Below are 23,615 nucleotides of genomic sequence, written 5' to 3'. Positions count from 1 at the left end.
CACACACGTCTGTGTTGGAGCTTTCCTAGGACTTTTTAAACCTTCATTTCTCCTGGCATGGCTAATAAGTCCCGGCAGAAACTACCATTGCTGACAAGAGCTTTAACAAGTTCCTAAAACTGAAGGAAGGCACAAGGCTAGCATATAAGACCTCGGCAGGGAAAAGGTGCTAATCACATACCTTCAGATCAAATTCCGCTCGTCCTCTGGAGGTAAATGGTTCCGGGGGAAATTGCCTGAAAACAAGTTTTAAAGAAATTAAAATTATCTGCGTAATCCACGTTCCAGGGAAGCTCCCATTTGCGCGGGAAGAGAACTCAAAACTTTCTGCCTATGCAAGTGAAAACTGTTGTCCCGGTTCGAGTAACTTGATAATTAACTTCCTGCTCACGTCATAGCTGCCTTGGCGGCCTCTCCCCTTTCCTTTTCCAGGTTTAGGATAACACTGACAAACAGCGCCTCCTAAAGGCAAGAATTGCAACTTTCCTACTGGACAGCTAGGGATTTTCCTAGGTTAAACCAAAAACTGCTGCAAACGAACTTTTGGAAGGCACCATATGTTTAGCCTTTCCCTTGGATCATTAAGATTGGTAAATCAAAAAAGAAAGAGAGAATGGGAGGAGAGAAGGAAAGGATGTGAAAAGAGGTAAATAGAGAAAGAAAGAAAGAAAGAAAGAAAGAAAGAAAGAAAGAAAGAAAGAAAGAAAGAAAGAAAGAAAGAAAGAAAGAAAGAAAGAAAGAAAGAAAGAGAAGGAAAGGAAGGAAGGAAGGAAGAAGAAAGAATATTTTCCTAACCATCTCCTTCCCCAAACTCACTTAATCTTTAAAATAAAATCCAAAAAGCTCAAGAAATAGTGGTCAGCTATATTAACTCCTTTAAAAAATTGCATGTGCAAATAAAAAAAAACATTTTTTAAGGCAAAAAAAGAGGGAGAGCTAGACTATAAGCCCATTTGGAGGTATTTGCAGGGAACTTAATTAACAGCAGACAAAGTCGATGAAGTCTTTGGCTTCACAGCACCTTCAGTGCAGCAAGAAAGAGACTTTAAAGACATTATTTCCAAGAATAAAAATAATACCTAATACTTATATGGCAACTCTTTTTTCATTTAATCACCTCAAATCTCTAAGATAAATACTATTAGTATGAACGCTCTTTAAGATGTGAAAACTAAGATACAGAAAGGTTAAGTAATTTGACACAGTGAGCTAGTGTGAAAGCCATAAATTAAACCAGCAAACCTGACTCTAATTCACTATACTATAATTCAACTAATTCAAATGCTCAGAGCTCTGGGAAGAAGTACAGAATCTTAGGAAGGTATTTTATCTCTGAAAAAGAAGTAAGATTTATGATACTTTATTAACAAATACATTACAGTGCCATTCTCATATCCTTGGCATCATCCGGATGAATGCCAGGGAAATAAGTCAGTCAGAAAAAGACAAATACTATGTGATTTTACTTACATGTGGAATCTAAAAAACAAAACAAATGAACAAACAAAACAATAACAGACTCATAGATACAGGAAACTGTTGATTACTAGAGTGAGAGTTGGGGACAGGCAAAATAGGTGGAGGAGATTAAGAGGTAGAAACTTTCAGTTATAAAATAAGTAAGTGATGGGAATGTAATGTACAGCATAGGAAATATAGTCAGTAATTTTGTAATAATTCTGTATGGTGACAGATAGTAACTAGACTTAACACGGGGATCATTTCATAATGTACATAAATATAATCACTATTATGTACACGTGAAACTAATAGGATATTGCATGTCAATTGTAGTTCAAATTTTTTAAAATCCTACAACTTGAGGGATGCCTGGGTGACTCAGTTGGTTAAGTGGAAGGCTCTTGGTTTTGACTCAGGTCATGATCTCATGGTTTGTGGATTGGAACCCCAAGTTAGTTTCACACTGCCAATGTGGAGCTTGCTTGGGATTCTCTTTTTCTCGCTTTTTCTGCCCCTCCCCCCTCAAAATAAATAAATAAACAAAAAAACAAAATAAAATAAAATAAGCCTACAACTTGAAGTGTAGAGGAAAGAAAGAAAGATGTAAGAAAAGAAGGAAGGAAGGAAAAGAGGGGGGAAGGAGGAAGGGAGAGAGAGATTAAATTTTTCTGCAAGTGTGAAAATTGGAAGCAAGTGTGAAAAACCTGTATGTGGCTTGAGGAAATGATTGTGTGTGCATGACTTCTATAAAACTCCTAAACACATTCAGATGGACATGAGCACTGATAGAGGGAGTTCCATTTATTATTGGACTGTATGCCATTTAGAAATGTTCTTCACTATTAACAATAATAAATAATTGGTTAAGAGAAAAAAGAAACAAAAAAAGACATATACTTAAAAATCATTTGAATGGTAAATTTTATGTTATGTATATTTTACCACACTTTTTTTTTTTTAAGATAAAGATACACAGGCCCTAAGTCTTAGTCTTCTATTCTGTTTCATCCCTTGGGGCATTTCAGAAGGCAGTTTGGAAAACTATCATTTCTCTCACTCTGTTCATAAAGTACATAAGCCCTTTCAACTTTTGTTCAGCAATATTAAATATTTAGCAAGCTCTTCCTAAGTGTAAAGCACGGAACTGGGCACAATTAGGAAGGAAAAGTGAATAAGATGCAATGTTTGCCTTCAAATAATTATGACTACTACCATTTCTTGACCTCTTCTTTTCTGATTAACTGTCTAAAGTCAGCATTATTAGTTACATTCAGTAGGTGATGAAATAGAAGTTTAGGGATGCTACATCTCTTGATATCATCCCAAAGCTAGGAAGAGATGGGAATTCTAGGTTTCCCCGATTCCAGATCCCGTGCTGTTGATCCCAAGGCTACTGCTGCCTGTAACTCCATATGACATAATATCTGTAAACATTGGGCAGGGCATAGTGACCCTGCCACGGGGCTTCACCTAAATGCATGAAAGCCCCAAAAACAAAGGATGAATCCTGATGAAGATGCTTTGAAGGAGGAGGTATTTGAGCTAAGCCTGGAAAGTAGAAGTAGAATAGAGACACATGAAGTAAAACTTAAACTTTTATCCTAGTGCTCAGTGGAAACACTCAAATCTAGTTTACAGAGGTGAGACCATGTGCCATGTGATTTATATTGAGTATTTCATACTTCTTCCAATTTGAAACACAATTACTGAGGACGTGCTGATGGCAAGTGGATAGTAGTAGAAAGAATAAACATTTCTTACAGCATCTTTCCTGATTGGTTGCAGTCAACTGGGTCTACATGAAGAGCTAGTCAAAACCTATGTAGCCTTTTATAGTGATGGGAGTCTGCTACTATCCTGGTGACAAAGAGGAAATACTGGATTATTTTCTGTTAGTTCTGCCTTGAGAGCAACTGGTGGTAGCAGTAGTAGGTTTTCCTTTACCACCAGGCTTTGGTCGAGGTTCTCCACCCTCAAAACTTATAAAGGGAAACTTTATAAGTGTAAAGACTCATGAACTAAAAAATGAACACAAGTGATGGGGAAGGTGGGTGTATGAACTGGAGAAGAGCTCTGTGCCCTGAAACTTGCACCCCAACCCTGGTCCTGAGGTAGCAGGTTCTTTGACTAGCCATTACATCCCCAACTTCCAGGACCGTCTCCCTCCCTCACCCCACACCTTATCCAAACACTCCAGACCTTGCCAGAAACGATTTTATTCATGGGAACATGGTGAAGCAAACTACCAAAATGGAAGACTTTCTCTGGCAAGGATCCCAGCAGAGATCTCCAACTAGTGAACTGGCAAGAGATTGTAGCTAGACAAGTAAAATGTGACCCATTTTGGATTCACTCTACTACAGACTGATCTGTTTTAATATGTCCCTTCTCTTACTTCAAAAGTGGTAATTAAAAAAATACTTCCATTATTTAATGTAGAAAAGCTGGAAAATGGAGAAACATGCAGTCATTTGTAGTCTATAACTACCTTAAAATTTTAGTATATTTTCTTTCACTTTTTTATATGTATATTATTTACCAAAAATTTAATTGTGCTGTAAAATTTTCTTTTTTCATTTAATACACATTTTTCCCATATCATTAAATATCTTTGAAAACATGATGCATAGTGGCTAGATGATATTCCTTTCCATGGATGTTCCATATGTATTTAACCAATTTCTAATTATCAGACATCTAATTTGTTTCCAATTTTTTAGTATTGTGAACAATGTTGCATAGAAGATACTTATAGAGAGGCGCCGTGGGGTGGCTCAGTCCAGTAACCATCAGACTCCAGCTCGGCTCAGGTCAGGATCTTGCAGTTGCATGAGATGGAGCCCCATGTCAGGCTCTGCACTCACAGGAGCCTGCTTGAGATTCTCTCTCTCCCTCTATCTGCCCCTCCATCTTTCTCTCTCAAAATAAATACATTGACACTAAAAAAAGAAAATAATTACAGATAAATCTTGGCACATATTTATAATTATTTTCCTTGGATGAACCCAAATGTAGAATTAGTAAGCTGATCTTTAAATTTGCCCTCCCCCAGTCTGTGAACCCCGAAGGCCTTCCATCTTACTTTCAAATTAAGAGAGTTGGGAGAGGGGCATCCCTGGGTGGCTCAGTCAGTTGAGCATCTGACTCTTGATTTCAGGTCAGGTCATGATCCCAGGGCTGTGGGATAGAGCCCTGCATCAGGCTCAGCATTGAACATGGAGCCTCCTTGAGTTTCTCTCTCTGCCACCCTCCCCTGCTTGCTCTCACTCTCTCTCTCTCTTAAAAAAAAATTAAGTGAGTTTGGTACAAGAAGATAGGTAATTCTGAGGTGACAAAAGCTCAAAGTTCCACAAGATAATGACGTTTCCTAAAAGATTTTAACAAATTAACATTAGATTTGCTAGGGAACTAGATAGATGTGGTTAAAAGAGTAAAATACTTTTAATGCTGCTAAAAAAGATAACTCAAAATGGGTCAGAGACCTAAATGTAAGAACTAAAATCATAAAACTCTTACAAGAAAATATAAGTGTAACTCTTCATGATCTTGCATTAGGCAATAATTTTGGAGATATGATGCCAAAACTTTTAAGCAACAAAAGAAAAAATAGATCAATTAGACATCATCAAAATATATAAATTTTGTGCTAGAAAAGACCCTATCTAGAGTGAAAAAAACAACTCCTAGAATGAAAGAAATTATTTGCAAATCTTCTATCTGATAAGACACAAGTATACAGAATATATAAGGAATGCTTATGCCAGAATAATAAAAAGATAATCAATTAAAAATGGGAAAGGATTTGAATGATGCTTCTGCAGAGAAGATATACAAATGGCCAATATGCACATGAAAAGATCTTTAACAGCATTAGCCATTAAGGCAATGCAATCAAACCCACAATGAGATACCATTTCACACCCAGCAGGGTAATTAGAAGGAAGGAAGGAAGGGAGGGAGGGAAAGAAAGAAAGAAAGAAAGAAAGAAAGAAAGGAAGGAAGGAAGGAAGGAANAAAGATGCTCAATATCACTAATCATCAGGGAAACACAAATCAAATCAACCAAGAAGATACCATTTCACACCTGTTATAATGGCTTTTATCAAAAAGACAAGAAATAAGAATGTTGGTGAGGATGTGAAGAAAAGGAAATCCTTGTACACTGTTGGTGGGAATGTAAATCAGTGCAGCCACTATAGAAAACAGTATGGAGTTTTGAAAGAAAAGAAAGAAAGAAAGAAGAAAGAAAGAAAGAAAGAAAGAGACAATAACAAGTGTTGGCAAGGATGTAGAGAAATTGGAACATTGCTGGTGGGAATGTAAAGTGGTGCAGCCACTTTGCAAAACAGTTTAGCAGTCCTCAAAAAGTTGAACATATAGTTATTATATGATCCAGTAAGTCCATTCCCATGTATATACCCAATAGAACTGAAAGTATGTATTCACACAAAAACTTACACATGAATACTCATAGCAGTATCATTCATAAAGGCCAAAAACATGGAAACAATTCAATTTTCACCAGCTGATGAATAGGTAAACAAAATGTGTTCTGTCCATACAATGGAATATTATTTAGACATTAAATAAAATGAAGTACTAATGTATTCTTCAACATGGATGAACCTTGAAAACATTATGCTACATGGAAAAAGTCGTATACAAAAAGAAATATATTGGGGCATCTGGGTGGCTTAGTCGGTTAAGCGTCCGACTTTCGCTTAGGTCATGATCTCGCGGTTCGTGGGTTCGAGCCCCGCGTCGGGCTCTGTGCTGACTGCCAGCTCGGAGCCTGGAGCCTGTTTCAGTCTGTGACTCCCTCTCTCTCTGACCCTCCCCTGCTCACGCTGTCTCTCTCTCTCTCCTAGAAATAAATAGAACATTAAAAAAAAAAGTATAAAAAAAAACAAAAAGAAATATATTGTATGATTTGTTCATAGAAAATATCCATAGTGGACAAATATGTAGAGCTAGAAAGTGGATTAATGTTTGCCCAGGAGCTGGGGAGAAGGGGAGAATAGGGAATAATGGTTAACAGGTATGAAAATTCTTTTAAGATAGATGAAAATGTTCTGATATTAGATTGTGGATGTACACAACTGTGAATATACTAAAAACCAGTGACTTGTGTACTTTAAAAGGATGAATTTTATAAAATGTGAATTATATCTAAATGAAAAAATAAAGGGAGATCTGGAATATATCACAATTAGATGTCACAAACTACCTGTGATTGTCGATTGTATGCTGTCAACTTGATGGTGAAGGAATGCCTAGAGAGTCAGTAAACATTATTTCTGGGTAGGTATCTGTAAGGATGTTTCTGGAAGGGATTAACATTTAAATCAGTAGACTGAGTAAAGAAAATCTGACCTCAATAGTATGGGTGGGCAACATCCAATCCATTAAAGGTCCAATAAAAAGGAGGGAGGGCAAATTTTCTCTTTTTCAGCTAGGATGGTCATTTTCTCCTCCCTTTGGACATTAAAATACTCCTGGTTTTCTGGGCCTTTGGACTCTAGGACTTAACAATGCAGTCTTTCCTATTCCTCACTCCATCCTTCACCCCACTCCCCAGCCACACCCTCTGCAATGGAGAATCTTAAAGGTTTCAAAGGAGGTACGGGACAAAGCTGCAGTTAGGGAGACTCTTGAGGTTGCTATGTATAAAGTTATCATAGAATTAAGAGGGTAGTGGTAGGATCAGTGAGAAAGCTATTATCATAGTTCAATGGAGAAATAATGGAAGCAGGAGAAATGTAATAACGAAGATAGATGGAAAAGACATTATAGATACAGAAACAACTAATTTGGAAACTAGCTGGATGAAGAAACATAGCAGAGGGTGGATCAGGGTGAAAATGATATTCTGGAGGTCCTGTTAACTGAAATGTTAACTCTTGGATCTTAGAGATTTGGCAGAATGATTAAGGTGAAATCCAGATAGTAGGGAAGTATGAAGCAAATGGGTAGAAGAGGAGAGGGTATAGTCTAAAACATACATAAGACAGTAGCTTGAAAGAGAGGGGCATGGGGTGCCTGAGTGGTTCATTTAGTTAAGTGTCCAACTCTTGATTTCAGCTCAGGTCATGATCTCACTGTTTGTGGGTTTGAGCCCTGAGTTGGGCTCCACACTGACAGTCAGGAGCCTGCTTGGGATTCTCTGTCTCCCTCTCTCTCTCTCTCTGCCCGTCCCCTTATCTCTCTCTCTCAAAACAAATAAATTTTTTAAAAAATTTTTTAAAGAGAGAAAGGCTTCATTTGATGGAGGAGTCAGAGCTTGTTTTAAAACTAAAGGATCAAAGACAGAGAGAGAGTTTAATGATACAAGATAGCCAAAATAATGTTTAATCTTGACAGAAGACTGACCTATGCCAAAGGAGACACAAAGAAGAGGATGAGAATCCCAGGTTTAGGGCAGGAAGTTCTTACCAAATAAGGAAGAAAAGATGTTTCTTGTATCATCATTTAAATAGTGAAAAATTGTGAATAACTTAAATATGATACAAAACATATACAGACATGACTACTTGAATGAAAAGAAAGAACAGTGTTGAATATTATGCCATTTATGGAGGTGCCTGGGTGGTTCAGTCGGTTAAGCATCCAGTTTCAGCTCAGGTCATGATATCGTGGTTTGTGAGTTCAAGCCCCACGTCTGGCCCTGTGCTGACAATGCAGAGCCTGCCTGCTTCAGATCCTGTGTCTCTCCCTCTTTCTGTCCCTTACCTACTTGTTCTTTCTCTCTCAAAATTAAAAAAAACATTTATTAAAAAATATTATGCCATTTATGTTTAAAATAAATACATTAAATGTGTTTATATATTAAAGAAATTGGACCTTTTACAATATGCAATTTTTATTTTATTTTTTATTTTAATTTTTTTAATATTTTATTTATTTCTGAGAGAGAGAGCACGTGAGAGAGCGACAGCATGAGCAGGGGAGGGTCAGAGAGAGGGGGAGACACAGAATCCAAAGTAGGCTCCAGGCTCTGAGCTGGCTGTCAGCATAGAGCCTGACGCAGGACTCAAACCCACGAACCATGAGATCATGACCTGAGCCAAAGTGGGACATGTAACCAACTGAGTCACCCAGGCCCCCCTATTTTTTATTTTTTTTAAATGTGTATTTACCTTTGAGAGAGTGAAAGACAGAGACAGAGCACGAGCAGGGGAGAGGCAGAGACAGACAGACAGACAGACAGACAGAATCCGAACCCAAACATGGGGCTCAAATTCACAAACCATGAGATCATGACCTGAGCCAAAGTCGGACACTTAACTGACGGAGACACCAAGGCGCCCCATTTTTATTTTATTTTTTAAAGTTACAATATGTGCTTTGTATAAAAATGAAACAAATAATACAACTGCATTTATTTTAAACTCTCAGTATGCTACCAACTTTGGGTATTGCAAGACTCAATATAAAACTTTAAATATAAAGATCAAAATGGCGTCATATTAGTAAAAGAATAGACAGAAAAATCAATGGAATACAACAAATAGTGCCAGGACAAGTGGACATACAAAAAAAGGAATATAGACACAAATCTTATATCTTTCACAAAAAGTAACTCAAAATCATCATAGACTTAAATGTAAAATGCAAAATTCTACAACTTCTGGATAATAACACAGGAGAAAATTTAGGTGATCTTGAGTTTAATGATGATTTCTTAGAGACACACCAAAAGCACACCCAGGAGAAAAAAATGGATTTGTTGAACTGTGAGACCTAAATCTAACTGATTCCATTTTAGAAAAAGCCTCCATCTTGAGAGTGAACTAGGCCCGAACCCAGTCCCAGGAAAAACCGCAGCCTGCCCTTAGTTATTTCCCTAACAACAGCAACAGCCAATCAGTTTAAAGAGGTGTCTATGTCCCAAGACGTTCCGGTTGGCAGTTTGTGGTCAGGCCAGATGGGCCAAACCAATCGGGTACTGACAAGACAGCCTGTACCTATCAGGAGGCTGCCAAGCTGGAACACCCCGAATTCCACAATAACCATAATAAAAAGCCCTGCGATCACGAGTTCGGGGCTCCATACCATCACCGCTGCGTCGGGGTGTGTTGGAGTTCCTGCTCGAGCTTGAATAAAGACCATGTACTTTCATTGGAATCGGCTCCTCGGTGGTCTTTGGGGGTCTCGCCATCTGGGCATAACATTTGGGGGCTCGTCCAGGATCCCCCAAGACCCCCCCAGGACCCCCGAACCAGAGGGTCAACCAGCTGGTAAGAATCTCTTTCTGTTGTGTTCGTCTGTGTAACTCTGGTTTTGAGACAAATCTGTATTAGGCAACCAAAGGCGGTCAAGGCGGATGCGCTGGGGGCCACAGGTGCAGGAGACCTGGAAGACGTTCCAGGCTCCTTCTGTATCAGAGAGGACAAAGTGTCCAGCAGACTGCCCCTAACCTGTATTCTGTATTGGTTCAGAGGGACAAGGCAGGTTGTGCCCACGATCCAACCAAAAGCCTTCGTCCCAGTTGCAGTTCAGTTTCTTTTCCGTGGCGAACTTTGTTATCTGTCACTGTGTGTGTGTGTCTGTGGGCGGCGAACTTTGTTATCTGTCTCTCTGTGTGTGTCTATGGCTGTCAGTTGTGTCTGTTGGACTTTTATTACTGGGCGACTGAGACTGACAAAATGGGACAGACACCCTCTAAACCCCTAGACCTGTTGCTCACTCACTTCAAGGATATCAGAGCTCAAGTGCACAATCTCTCCGTGAAAGTTAAAAAGAGAAAATTTCAGACTCTTTGCACCAAGTAGAACAGCAGGTCTTTCGGCCCCGCACGGGCCACCCGAACCAGGTTCCATACATTGTAGTCTGGGCCGACTTGATGGATGATCCCCCTCCATGGTTTAAACATTTTTTACCTCCCCAGGTGTCGCCCTCCTCTGCATCGGCCCCTGTTTTAGTTACTTCTGAGAAACAGGTGCCGCCCCGAAAGGCTAACTCCCAACAACCTGAGTCTAAACCCTCGGCTACTCTTTACCCCATTTTGCAGGGAGAAGTGGAAGAAGAGTTGATTTTTCCACCCCTATACCAATCCCCTTTACAGCCCCCTGTCAACGAGGCAGCAGCAGCAGCCCCGCCACAGCTACCAGTGGAGCCACCAGCTGGCCCCTCGGCCCCGGCCACGGGACTGAATCGAGGCCCCGCCCGGGGGACAAGGAGCCGCTGCGGCGCGACCCCAGAAGGACCCGACTCCACTTTCCTCCCCCTGAGGGCCACGGGCCCCCCTGATGCCCAAGGCCATCAGCCACACCACTATTGGCCATTTGCCACTAGTGATCTCTATTAATTGGAGATCTCAGAATGCTCCCTTTTCTGAGAATCCTAGATCCCTTATTAATTTGTTGGAAACTGTCCTTTTTACTCATCAGCCCACCTGGGATGATTGTCAGCAATTGTTGCAGGTTCTCTTCACCACCCTGAGGAACAAGAACGCATCCAGAGTGAGGCCAGGAAATTAGTTCCTGGCCCCACTGGGGTCCCCACAATGGACCAGGCATGTATTGATGCCCACTTCCCCCTCACCCGCCCAGATTGGGACTACAACACAGCAGAAGGTAAGGAGTGCCTCCTAGGGTACCGCCAGGCTCTATTGGCAGGTCTCAGGGCTGCAGCTCACAAGCCCACTAACATGGCCAAGGTTTATAATGTTAGTCAGGGTTCCAAGGAAAGCCCCACAGCCTTCCTTGAAAGAATAATGGAAGCCTTTCCCCAGTACACTCCCATGGATCCGGAAGCCAAATCCAGTAAATCGGCAGTGGCCATGGCTTTCATTAACCAAGAAGCTCCCGATATCCGCCTCAAGCTTCAAAAGTTAGAAAGACTTGGAGAAAAGAGTCTCCAAGATTTAGTAGTTGTGGCAGAGAGAGTATATAATAACAGGGAAAGTGCAGAAAATAACAAATTAGGGCTGAAAAGAGACAGAACCTGGACCTGGCAAAGATACTGCTGGCTGCCATAGCAGATCCAGACAACCGAAAACACCGTCTCAAGCAACTGGCCTCCCTAGAACAGAGTAAGGAGGAAACCAAAAGGGATGGAGAAAACCCTGCGTGGGCCTCAATCAATGTGCCTATTGCAGAGAAGAGGGGCACTGGGTCAAGGATTGTCCCAACAAGAAACCAAAACCTAAGGCCCCCATCCTAGTTATGGGAGAAGACAGTGACTAGAGGGGATGGGGTTCAGTGCCCCTCCCCGAGCCCAGGGTAACCTTACAAGTGGAGGGGAAATCTACAGACTTCCTAGTCAATACAGGGGCCCAACATTCTGTACTCCTACAGCCCGGGGGCCCACTGTCAACCAAAAGGTCATGGGTCCAAGGAGCGACAGGAGTCAAACAATACCCATGGACTACCCGAAGAACTGTGGATTTGGGCGTGGGTCGGGTATCCCACTCATTTATGGTCATCCCAGAGTGCCCCTACCCCCTTCTGGGCCATAATTTATTGAGAAAACGGGGGGGCACAAATCCATTTCTCCCCTGAAGGGACAAAAGTGTTAGACTGGACAGGACAAACCATACACTTCCTTACTGTAGGGCTGGCAGATGAATATCGCCTGCATGAGGAACCTTGGCCAACAGAGCCAGACATGCAGTCCTGGCTACAGAGGTTCCCAACAGCATGGGCCGAAACAGGTGGCATGGGATTGGCCAAGCATTGGGCCCCAATCCTTGTTGAATTCAAGCCAGGAACCAAACCGGTCAGAGTCCAGCAATACCCCATGACCCTAGAAGCCAAAAGAGGGATAACTCCCCACATCAGACGATTACTGGACTTAGGGGTGTTACAGCCTTGCCAATTGGCCTGCAACACACCCCTGTTGCCAGTTCATAAGCCCCACTCTAATGATTACCAGCCCGTCCAAGACCTAAGAGAAGTCAACAAGTGAGTCATGGACATCCATCCCACAGTGCCCAATCCATACACCCTGTTAAGCACCCTTCCACCGACTCATATCTGGTACACCACCCTGGATCTAAAAGATGCTTTCTTTAGTCTCCCCTTGGCCCCAAACAGCCAGGAATACTTTGCCTTTGAATGGACCTATCCCAAGCATGGCACAAATGGACAACAGACTTGGACCCGGTTGCTCCAGAGGTTCAAAAATTCCCCCACCATCTTCGATGAGGCCTTACACAAAGACCTGGGTGAGTTTCGTTCCCAACACCCCCAGATAACTCTTTCACAATATGTAGATGATCTCTTGATAGCCGCTCAAGACCGAGATGCCTGCCTGACCGGCACTGAACAATTACTCCAAACTCTGGGAGAACTGGGATATCGGGCTTCAGCCAAGAAGGCCCAAATTTGTAAAAAAGAAGTCCAATATTTAGTATATATCCTAAAAGGAGGCAAGCGCTGGCTATCCCCTGCAAGAAAGGAAATGGTCCTGAGGATCCCTACCCCCACTAATGCTTGGCAGGTAAGGGAATTCCTGGGATCGGCGGGGTTCTGTCGGCTTTGGATCCCTGGGTTCGCTGAAAGGGCACATCCACTCTATGAGGCAACCAAGGAAAAGCCCGGTACAATTTGGACATGGACCAAAAAACACCAGCAGGCATTTGACACCTTGAAACTGGCCTTACTGTCAGCCCCGCTTTAGGGTTGCCAGACATCACCAAGCCCTTCCATTTATTTGTTGATGAACATAAAGGCATTGCCATAGGGGTCCTCACCCAAACTTTGGGCCCCTGGCGCCAGCCTGTGGCCTACCTCTCCAAGAAACTGGACCCGGTGGCATTCGGTTGGCCGCCATGTNGGTCATGATCTCGCGGTTCGTGGGTTCGAGCCCCGCGTCGGGCTCTGTGCTGACTGCCAGCTCGGAGCCTGGAGCCTGTTTCAGTCTGTGACTCCCTCTCTCTCTGACCCTCCCCTGCTCACGCTGTCTCTCTCTCTCTCCTAGAAATAAATAGAACATTAAAAAAAAAAGTATAAAAAAAAACAAAAAGAAATATATTGTATGATTTGTTCATAGAAAATATCCATAGTGGACAAATATGTAGAGCTAGAAAGTGGATTAATGTTTGCCCAGGAGCTGGGGAGAAGGGGAGAATAGGGAATAATGGTTAACAGGTATGAAAATTCTTTTAAGATAGATGAAAATGTTCTGATATTAGATTGTGGATGTACACAACTGTGAATATACTAAAAACCAGTGACTTGTGTACTTTAAAAGGATGAATTTTATAAAATGTGAATTATATCTAAATGAAAAAATAAAGGGAGATCTGGAATATATCACAATTAGATGTCACAAACTACCTGTGATTGTCGATTGTATGCTGTCAACTTGATGGTGAAGGAATGCCTAGAGAGTCAGTAAACATTATTTCTGGGTAGGTATCTGTAAGGATGTTTCTGGAAGGGATTAACATTTAAATCAGTAGACTGAGTAAAGAAAATCTGACCTCAATAGTATGGGTGGGCAACATCCAATCCATTAAAGGTCCAATAAAAAGGAGGGAGGGCAAATTTTCTCTTTTTCAGCTAGGATGGTCATTTTCTCCTCCCTTTGGACATTAAAATACTCCTGGTTTTCTGGGCCTTTGGACTCTAGGACTTAACAATGCAGTCTTTCCTATTCCTCACTCCATCCTTCACCCCACTCCCCAGCCACACCCTCTGCAATGGAGAATCTTAAAGGTTTCAAAGGAGGTACGGGACAAAGCTGCAGTTAGGGAGACTCTTGAGGTTGCTATGTATAAAGTTATCATAGAATTAAGAGGGTAGTGGTAGGATCAGTGAGAAAGCTATTATCATAGTTCAATGGAGAAATAATGGAAGCAGGAGAAATGTAATAACGAAGATAGATGGAAAAGACATTATAGATACAGAAACAACTAATTTGGAAACTAGCTGGATGAAGAAACATAGCAGAGGGTGGATCAGGGTGAAAATGATATTCTGGAGGTCCTGTTAACTGAAATGTTAACTCTTGGATCTTAGAGATTTGGCAGAATGATTAAGGTGAAATCCAGATAGTAGGGAAGTATGAAGCAAATGGGTAGAAGAGGAGAGGGTATAGTCTAAAACATACATAAGACAGTAGCTTGAAAGAGAGGGGCATGGGGTGCCTGAGTGGTTCATTTAGTTAAGTGTCCAACTCTTGATTTCAGCTCAGGTCATGATCTCACTGTTTGTGGGTTTGAGCCCTGAGTTGGGCTCCACACTGACAGTCAGGAGCCTGCTTGGGATTCTCTGTCTCCCTCTCTCTCTCTCTCTGCCCGTCCCCTTATCTCTCTCTCTCAAAACAAATAAATTTTTTAAAAAATTTTTTAAAGAGAGAAAGGCTTCATTTGATGGAGGAGTCAGAGCTTGTTTTAAAACTAAAGGATCAAAGACAGAGAGAGAGTTTAATGATACAAGATAGCCAAAATAATGTTTAATCTTGACAGAAGACTGACCTATGCCAAAGGAGACACAAAGAAGAGGATGAGAATCCCAGGTTTAGGGCAGGAAGTTCTTACCAAATAAGGAAGAAAAGATGTTTCTTGTATCATCATTTAAATAGTGAAAAATTGTGAATAACTTAAATATGATACAAAACATATACAGACATGACTACTTGAATGAAAAGAAAGAACAGTGTTGAATATTATGCCATTTATGGAGGTGCCTGGGTGGTTCAGTCGGTTAAGCATCCAGTTTCAGCTCAGGTCATGATATCGTGGTTTGTGAGTTCAAGCCCCACGTCTGGCCCTGTGCTGACAATGCAGAGCCTGCCTGCTTCAGATCCTGTGTCTCTCCCTCTTTCTGTCCCTTACCTACTTGTTCTTTCTCTCTCAAAATTAAAAAAAACATTTATTAAAAAATATTATGCCATTTATGTTTAAAATAAATACATTAAATGTGTTTATATATTAAAGAAATTGGACCTTTTACAATATGCAATTTTTATTTTATTTTTTATTTTAATTTTTTTAATATTTTATTTATTTCTGAGAGAGAGAGCACGTGAGAGAGCGACAGCATGAGCAGGGGAGGGTCAGAGAGAGGGGGAGACACAGAATCCAAAGTAGGCTCCAGGCTCTGAGCTGGCTGTCAGCATAGAGCCTGACGCAGGACTCAAACCCACGAACCATGAGATCATGACCTGAGCCAAAGTGGGACATGTAACCAACTGAGTCACCCAGGCCCCCCTATTTTTTATTTTTTTTAAATGTGTATTTACCTTTGAGAGAGTGAAAGACAGAGACAGAGCACGAGCAGGGGAGAGGCAGAGACAGACAGACAGACAGACAGACAGAATCCGAACCCAAACATGGGGCTCAAATTCACAAACCATGAGATCATGACCTGAGCCAAAGTCGGACACTTAACTGACGGAGACACCAAGGCGCCCCATTTTTATTTTATTTTTTAAAGTTACAATATGTGCTTTGTATAAAAATGAAACAAATAATACAACTGCATTTATTTTAAACTCTCAGTATGCTACCAACTTTGGGTATTGCAAGACTCAATATAAAACTTTAAATATAAAGATCAAAATGGCGTCATATTAGTAAAAGAATAGACAGAAAAATCAATGGAATACAACAAATAGTGCCAGGACAAGTGGACATACAAAAAAAGGAATATAGACACAAATCTTATATCTTTCACAAAAAGTAACTCAAAATCATCATAGACTTAAATGTAAAATGCAAAATTCTACAACTTCTGGATAATAACACAGGAGAAAATTTAGGTGATCTTGAGTTTAATGATGATTTCTTAGAGACACACCAAAAGCACACCCAGGAGAAAAAAATGGATTTGTTGAACTGTGAGACCTAAATCTAACTGATTCCATTTTAGAAAAAGCCTCCATCTTGAGAGTGAACTAGGCCCGAACCCAGTCCCAGGAAAAACCGCAGCCTGCCCTTAGTTATTTCCCTAACAACAGCAACAGCCAATCAGTTTAAAGAGGTGTCTATGTCCCAAGACGTTCCGGTTGGCAGTTTGTGGTCAGGCCAGATGGGCCAAACCAATCGGGTACTGACAAGACAGCCTGTACCTATCAGGAGGCTGCCAAGCTGGAACACCCCGAATTCCACAATAACCATAATAAAAAGCCCTGCGATCACGAGTTCGGGGCTCCATACCATCACCGCTGCGTCGGGGTGTGTTGGAGTTCCTGCTCGAGCTTGAATAAAGACCATGTACTTTCATTGGAATCGGCTCCTCGGTGGTCTTTGGGGGTCTCGCCATCTGGGCATAACATTTGGGGGCTCGTCCAGGATCCCCCAAGACCCCCCCAGGACCCCCGAACCAGAGGGTCAACCAGCTGGTAAGAATCTCTTTCTGTTGTGTTCGTCTGTGTAACTCTGGTTTTGAGACAAATCTGTATTAGGCAACCAAAGGCGGTCAAGGCGGATGCGCTGGGGGCCACAGGTGCAGGAGACCTGGAAGACGTTCCAGGCTCCTTCTGTATCAGAGAGGACAAAGTGTCCAGCAGACTGCCCCTAACCTGTATTCTGTATTGGTTCAGAGGGACAAGGCAGGTTGTGCCCACGATCCAACCAAAAGCCTTCGTCCCAGTTGCAGTTCAGTTTCTTTTCCGTGGCGAACTTTGTTATCTGTCACTGTGTGTGTGTGTCTGTGGGCGGCGAACTTTGTTATCTGTCTCTCTGTGTGTGTCTATGGCTGTCAGTTGTGTCTGTTGGACTTTTATTACTGGGCGACTGAGACTGACAAAATGGGACAGACACCCTCTAAACCCCTAGACCTGTTGCTCACTCACTTCAAGGATATCAGAGCTCAAGTGCACAATCTCTCCGTGAAAGTTAAAAAGAGAAAATTTCAGACTCTTTGCACCAAGTAGAACAGCAGGTCTTTCGGCCCCGCACGGGCCACCCGAACCAGGTTCCATACATTGTAGTCTGGGCCGACTTGATGGATGATCCCCCTCCATGGTTTAAACATTTTTTACCTCCCCAGGTGTCGCCCTCCTCTGCATCGGCCCCTGTTTTAGTTACTTCTGAGAAACAGGTGCCGCCCCGAAAGGCTAACTCCCAACAACCTGAGTCTAAACCCTCGGCTACTCTTTACCCCATTTTGCAGGGAGAAGTGGAAGAAGAGTTGATTTTTCCACCCCTATACCAATCCCCTTTACAGCCCCCTGTCAACGAGGCAGCAGCAGCAGCCCCGCCACAGCTACCAGTGGAGCCACCAGCTGGCCCCTCGGCCCCGGCCACGGGACTGAATCGAGGCCCCGCCCGGGGGACAAGGAGCCGCTGCGGCGCGACCCCAGAAGGACCCGACTCCACTTTCCTCCCCCTGAGGGCCACGGGCCCCCCTGATGCCCAAGGCCATCAGCCACACCACTATTGGCCATTTGCCACTAGTGATCTCTATTAATTGGAGATCTCAGAATGCTCCCTTTTCTGAGAATCCTAGATCCCTTATTAATTTGTTGGAAACTGTCCTTTTTACTCATCAGCCCACCTGGGATGATTGTCAGCAATTGTTGCAGGTTCTCTTCACCACCCTGAGGAACAAGAACGCATCCAGAGTGAGGCCAGGAAATTAGTTCCTGGCCCCACTGGGGTCCCCACAATGGACCAGGCATGTATTGATGCCCACTTCCCCCTCACCCGCCCAGATTGGGACTACAACACAGCAGAAGGTAAGGAGTGCCTCCTAGGGTACCGCCAGGCTCTATTGGCAGGTCTCAGGGCTGCAGCTCACAAGCCCACTAACATGGCCAAGGTTTATAATGTTAGTCAGGGTTCCAAGGAAAGCCCCACAGCCTTCCTTGAAAGAATAATGGAAGCCTTTCCCCAGTACACTCCCATGGATCCGGAAGCCAAATCCAGTAAATCGGCAGTGGCCATGGCTTTCATTAACCAAGAAGCTCCCGATATCCGCCTCAAGCTTCAAAAGTTAGAAAGACTTGGAGAAAAGAGTCTCCAAGATTTAGTAGTTGTGGCAGAGAGAGTATATAATAACAGGGAAAGTGCAGAAAATAACAAATTAGGGCTGAAAAGAGACAGAACCTGGACCTGGCAAAGATACTGCTGGCTGCCATAGCAGATCCAGACAACCGAAAACACCGTCTCAAGCAACTGGCCTCCCTAGAACAGAGTAAGGAGGAAACCAAAAGGGATGGAGAAAACCCTGCGTGGGCCTCAATCAATGTGCCTATTGCAGAGAAGAGGGGCACTGGGTCAAGGATTGTCCCAACAAGAAACCAAAACCTAAGGCCCCCATCCTAGTTATGGGAGAAGACAGTGACTAGAGGGGATGGGGTTCAGTGCCCCTCCCCGAGCCCAGGGTAACCTTACAAGTGGAGGGGAAATCTACAGACTTCCTAGTCAATACAGGGGCCCAACATTCTGTACTCCTACAGCCCGGGGGCCCACTGTCAACCAAAAGGTCATGGGTCCAAGGAGCGACAGGAGTCAAACAATACCCATGGACTACCCGAAGAACTGTGGATTTGGGCGTGGGTCGGGTATCCCACTCATTTATGGTCATCCCAGAGTGCCCCTACCCCCTTCTGGGCCATAATTTATTGAGAAAACGGGGGGGCACAAATCCATTTCTCCCCTGAAGGGACAAAAGTGTTAGACTGGACAGGACAAACCATACACTTCCTTACTGTAGGGCTGGCAGATGAATATCGCCTGCATGAGGAACCTTGGCCAACAGAGCCAGACATGCAGTCCTGGCTACAGAGGTTCCCAACAGCATGGGCCGAAACAGGTGGCATGGGATTGGCCAAGCATTGGGCCCCAATCCTTGTTGAATTCAAGCCAGGAACCAAACCGGTCAGAGTCCAGCAATACCCCATGACCCTAGAAGCCAAAAGAGGGATAACTCCCCACATCAGACGATTACTGGACTTAGGGGTGTTACAGCCTTGCCAATTGGCCTGCAACACACCCCTGTTGCCAGTTCATAAGCCCCACTCTAATGATTACCAGCCCGTCCAAGACCTAAGAGAAGTCAACAAGTGAGTCATGGACATCCATCCCACAGTGCCCAATCCATACACCCTGTTAAGCACCCTTCCACCGACTCATATCTGGTACACCACCCTGGATCTAAAAGATGCTTTCTTTAGTCTCCCCTTGGCCCCAAACAGCCAGGAATACTTTGCCTTTGAATGGACCTATCCCAAGCATGGCACAAATGGACAACAGACTTGGACCCGGTTGCTCCAGAGGTTCAAAAATTCCCCCACCATCTTCGATGAGGCCTTACACAAAGACCTGGGTGAGTTTCGTTCCCAACACCCCCAGATAACTCTTTCACAATATGTAGATGATCTCTTGATAGCCGCTCAAGACCGAGATGCCTGCCTGACCGGCACTGAACAATTACTCCAAACTCTGGGAGAACTGGGATATCGGGCTTCAGCCAAGAAGGCCCAAATTTGTAAAAAAGAAGTCCAATATTTAGTATATATCCTAAAAGGAGGCAAGCGCTGGCTATCCCCTGCAAGAAAGGAAATGGTCCTGAGGATCCCTACCCCCACTAATGCTTGGCAGGTAAGGGAATTCCTGGGATCGGCGGGGTTCTGTCGGCTTTGGATCCCTGGGTTCGCTGAAAGGGCACATCCACTCTATGAGGCAACCAAGGAAAAGCCCGGTACAATTTGGACATGGACCAAAAAACACCAGCAGGCATTTGACACCTTGAAACTGGCCTTACTGTCAGCCCCGCTTTAGGGTTGCCAGACATCACCAAGCCCTTCCATTTATTTGTTGATGAACATAAAGGCATTGCCATAGGGGTCCTCACCCAAACTTTGGGCCCCTGGCGCCAGCCTGTGGCCTACCTCTCCAAGAAACTGGACCCGGTGGCATTCGGTTGGCCGCCATGTCTCCGCATGATTGCGGCTGTGGCCCTGCTGGTTAAGGATACAGATAAATTGTCTACGGGGCAAGAGCTGGCCGTCACCACCCCTCATGCAATAGAGGGAGTTCTAAAGCAAGCACCAGATTGATGGCTCAGTAATGCCCGCATGATCCATTCTCAGACACTGCTACTCAACCCTACCAGAATTATTTTCCAGGCCCTGGCCACCTTGAACCCAGCTACATTGCTGCCTGACCCGGACATAGAGGCTCCCCTCCATGACTGTGCTGAGATCCTGGCCCATATTCATGCCACCCATCCGGACCTGCAGGACGTCCCGTTGCCAGATGCAGAAGTCACCTGGTACACAGACAGCAGTAGCTTCATACATCAAGGACTGAGGTATGCCGGGGCCGCAGTAGTATCCACTGAAAAAGTCATTTGGATGGAACCCCTGCCAGCCGGGACCTCAGCACAGAAGGCTGAGCTAATTGTGCTCACTAAAGCTTTAACTCTAGGGCAGGGGAGAAAACTAAATGTCTACACAGACAGTCGATACGCTTTCGCCACCACTCAAATCCATGGGGCAATTTATAGAGAAAGGGGGCTCCTCATGGCCGAGGGAAAGACTATTAAAAATAAAAAGGAGATCCTAGCTCTCCTCAAAGCTTTTTGGCTCCGGAAAAAACTAGCTATCATCCATTGTCCAGGCCATCAAAAGGACATAACTGAGACGGCCAGAGGCAACAATATGGCCGACCGAGCTGCTAAAGAAGAGGCCCTCAAAGGCACCCCGGCCCTGACAGTCAAAGTCATAGATCTGGGGGGCCCCAACCTACCAGAGACTCCTCGTTATTCACTCGAGGACCTACAATGGATTAAAGGACTGCCTATGACCCAATGCCTTAAGGGCTGGTGGAAGTCCTCAGATAACAAAATCATCCTGCCCGAAGAAATGGGAATAAGGGTTCTATCAAAAATACACCGAGCATCCCACATGGCACAGAGAAGACTACAAGGCCTGGTTAGACAGTCACACATTAAAATTAAAGATGCCAACTCCAAAATTGAATAAATTGTCAGCAAACGCAGAGCCTGTCAACTGACCAACGCTACCCGGAACCTCCATAATTTTGGAACACGTCAAAGAGGGAGACGCCCAGGGGCCTACTGGGAAACTGACTTTACTGAGGTAAAACCTGGCAGGTATGGCTACAGGTACTTACTGGTCTTTGTAGACACTTTTTCAGGATGGACTGAGGCATATCCCACCAAACACGAGACTGCACATGTGGTGGCTAAGAAGCTGCTAGAAGACATCCTACCAAGGTATGGATTTCCTCAGATGATAGGGTCAGATAATGGACCGGCTTTTGTGTCCAAGGTAAGTCAGAACCTAGCCACGACCCTGGGGATTATTTGGAAATTACACTGTGCTTATTGACCCCAGAGCTCAGGACAGGTAGAAAGGATGAATAGAACCTTAAAAGAGACCCTTACCAATTTGGCCCTTGAGACTGGCGGTGACTGGGTGGTCCTCCTCCCCTTTGCCCTATATAGGGTGCGTAATTCCCCATATCCAATGAGATTGACTCCATTTGAGACCATGTTTAGTAAAGCACCCCCTATCATACCCCGCCTACAGCATGAGGCCATTGAGGAGTTCGAAGAAGCCTGTCTCCTCCGAGACCTCAGAAGCCTCCAATGGGTTCATAAACGTGTTTGGCCTAAACTGGTGCCCTCTGTGAAACAGGTCCACCTCCGGAGCCACACAGGTACCGCCCTGGTGACTTCACGGTGACGTGAAGAAGCACCGCCAGGGCAACTTGGAATCACGCTGGAAGGGAACTTATGTTGTGCTACTGACCAATGGCCCTGAAAGTAGACGGCATTGCTGCCTGGGTCCACTACACCCACGCCAAACCAGCTGACCCGTTTGCCAACAGGGATGACTACCTGGCTCCAAATCTAGACTGGAGGGCCTTCAAGGACCCAGAGAATCCACTAAAGCTCAAACTACACGGAAAACATGAACTGGCTTTTTAATACTAGGACTACTAACCGTATGTACTCTGCCTTGTCAGGCCAACCAAAACTGAAACCCTCACCAGCCCCTTAACCTAACCTGGACCCTTACAGATACTTCCTCGGGAGATGTTTTAGTACAACTGTCTAAAATTACTCCCGTGAACACCTGGTTCCCAAACCTCACCCTTGACCTACAAGACCTCAAACCAGCAGGCCCATCTAGTAACCTTTTTAAACAAAATTACTTTTACATTTGTCCAGGACACAAAAACGGGGATCAATCCTGGAGACAGAGATGTCGGGGGGGCGACCGATTTTATTGTTGGTCCTGGGCCTGTGTCAGCACTGGGGATATCTGGTGGTCAGCGCCTTTCAAAGATGACCTCATCAAAGTGAATCGAAAAGATCACCGGCCAAAAGATAGTTATAGAGCAGACTCACAATGGTATAAAAACTGTCAAGGTAACCAAAAATGTAACCCCAGAGTCATACAGTTTACATCTAAAGAAAAGTCGGCCCCTGGCTGGGTATCAGGAAAAACCTGGGGGTTAAGGATGTATGGGCCAGAACTTGGGATCTAACAGGGGCCCTTTTCACCATCCGACTCAGTTCAAAGCCCCATCTCATGTGGGCCGCCAATCCCAATAGGCCCAAACCAGATTCTGGCGCCCCATGCGCCCCAACCAAGCCTAAAGCCAAAATCTACCAAAGCCCCTAGTGAGGGTCCTAGTCCTAGTCGTGAAATACCTACAAGAGCTCCTAATAAAAGCCCTAACAGCGCGGCACCTATTCTGGGGAGCCCGACCCCCAGACAACCCCACTTTACTCCCATTACCCTGCCACCTAAGTCCGTAAGAACCACCGTCCTCAAGGAACCAGAGCCAGAGCCCTTATGGGACCTGATGGTCCACACTTTTAATGTTCTTAACTCTTCCAAGCCTGATTTAACTGAGTCCTGTTAGTTATGCTATAATCCCAAGCCTCCCTATTATGAGGCAATAGCCATCTTGGGCCAATATCACACTTCTAATGAGTCCTCTGAGTGCCAATGGCAACAGGCCAGCACCAGTAGGCTAACCCTACAGTCTATAATGGGACAGGGCCTATGCATAGGATAAGTCCCGGCTTCACATTCACACCTTTACAATCAAACTGAACAGATTAGGGACGATGGATACATAATCCCACCAGACCAAGGATGGCGGGCCTGCTCTACAGGACTCACCCCTTGTGTACATGGTGCAGTCCTAAACCATAACAAAGACTTCTGTGTCCTGGTCCAGCTAGTGCCCCGAGTTCTCTACCATGCCAATGAAGAAA

At 44.1% G+C, this 23,615-nt stretch overlaps 3 protein-coding genes across 8 annotated transcripts in view; 2 read left to right on the top strand and 1 right to left on the bottom strand.

Moving 5' to 3' along the window:
- The window catches only part of CASP10 (caspase 10), a 58,619-nt gene that overhangs the window by 33,196 nt on the left and 1,808 nt on the right, over positions 1-23,615 (bottom strand). For 4 of the 6 annotated variants that reach the window (XM_077747607.1, XM_077747606.1, XM_077747610.1 and 1 more), the window contains one exon: positions 182-236. The gene's annotated coding sequence lies outside the window, so the exon portion shown is untranslated. Of the gene's footprint in view, positions 1-181; positions 486-23,615 lie in introns of those variants that run through there. The other 2 variants (XM_077747605.1, XM_077747609.1) reach the window with 2 other exon arrangements.
- Positions 2,962-17,764, top strand: LOC144217887 (uncharacterized). The gene is given in 10 exon segments (XM_077747638.1): positions 2,962-2,994; positions 9,370-9,531; positions 10,349-10,765; positions 10,767-10,898; positions 10,901-11,381; positions 11,384-11,464; positions 11,500-11,936; positions 11,938-13,069; positions 13,072-13,236; positions 17,526-17,764. Coding segments are annotated over 10 exon segments (3,279 nt in total).
- Positions 17,764-22,068, top strand: LOC144217886 (uncharacterized). Its single transcript, XM_077747637.1, is given in 7 exon segments — positions 17,764-17,952; positions 17,955-18,435; positions 18,438-18,518; positions 18,554-18,990; positions 18,992-20,123; positions 20,126-21,651; positions 21,913-22,068. Coding segments are annotated over 7 exon segments (4,002 nt in total).

Source organism: Crocuta crocuta, unplaced genomic scaffold, assembly GCF_008692635.1.
Source record: "Crocuta crocuta isolate KB4526 unplaced genomic scaffold, BGI_CrCroc_1.0 scaffold159, whole genome shotgun sequence".
Classification (NCBI taxonomy): domain Eukaryota; kingdom Metazoa; phylum Chordata; class Mammalia; order Carnivora; family Hyaenidae; genus Crocuta; species Crocuta crocuta.
The sequence above is the reverse complement of the archived record's forward strand: the minus strand, read 5'-3'. Positions and strand labels throughout refer to the sequence as shown.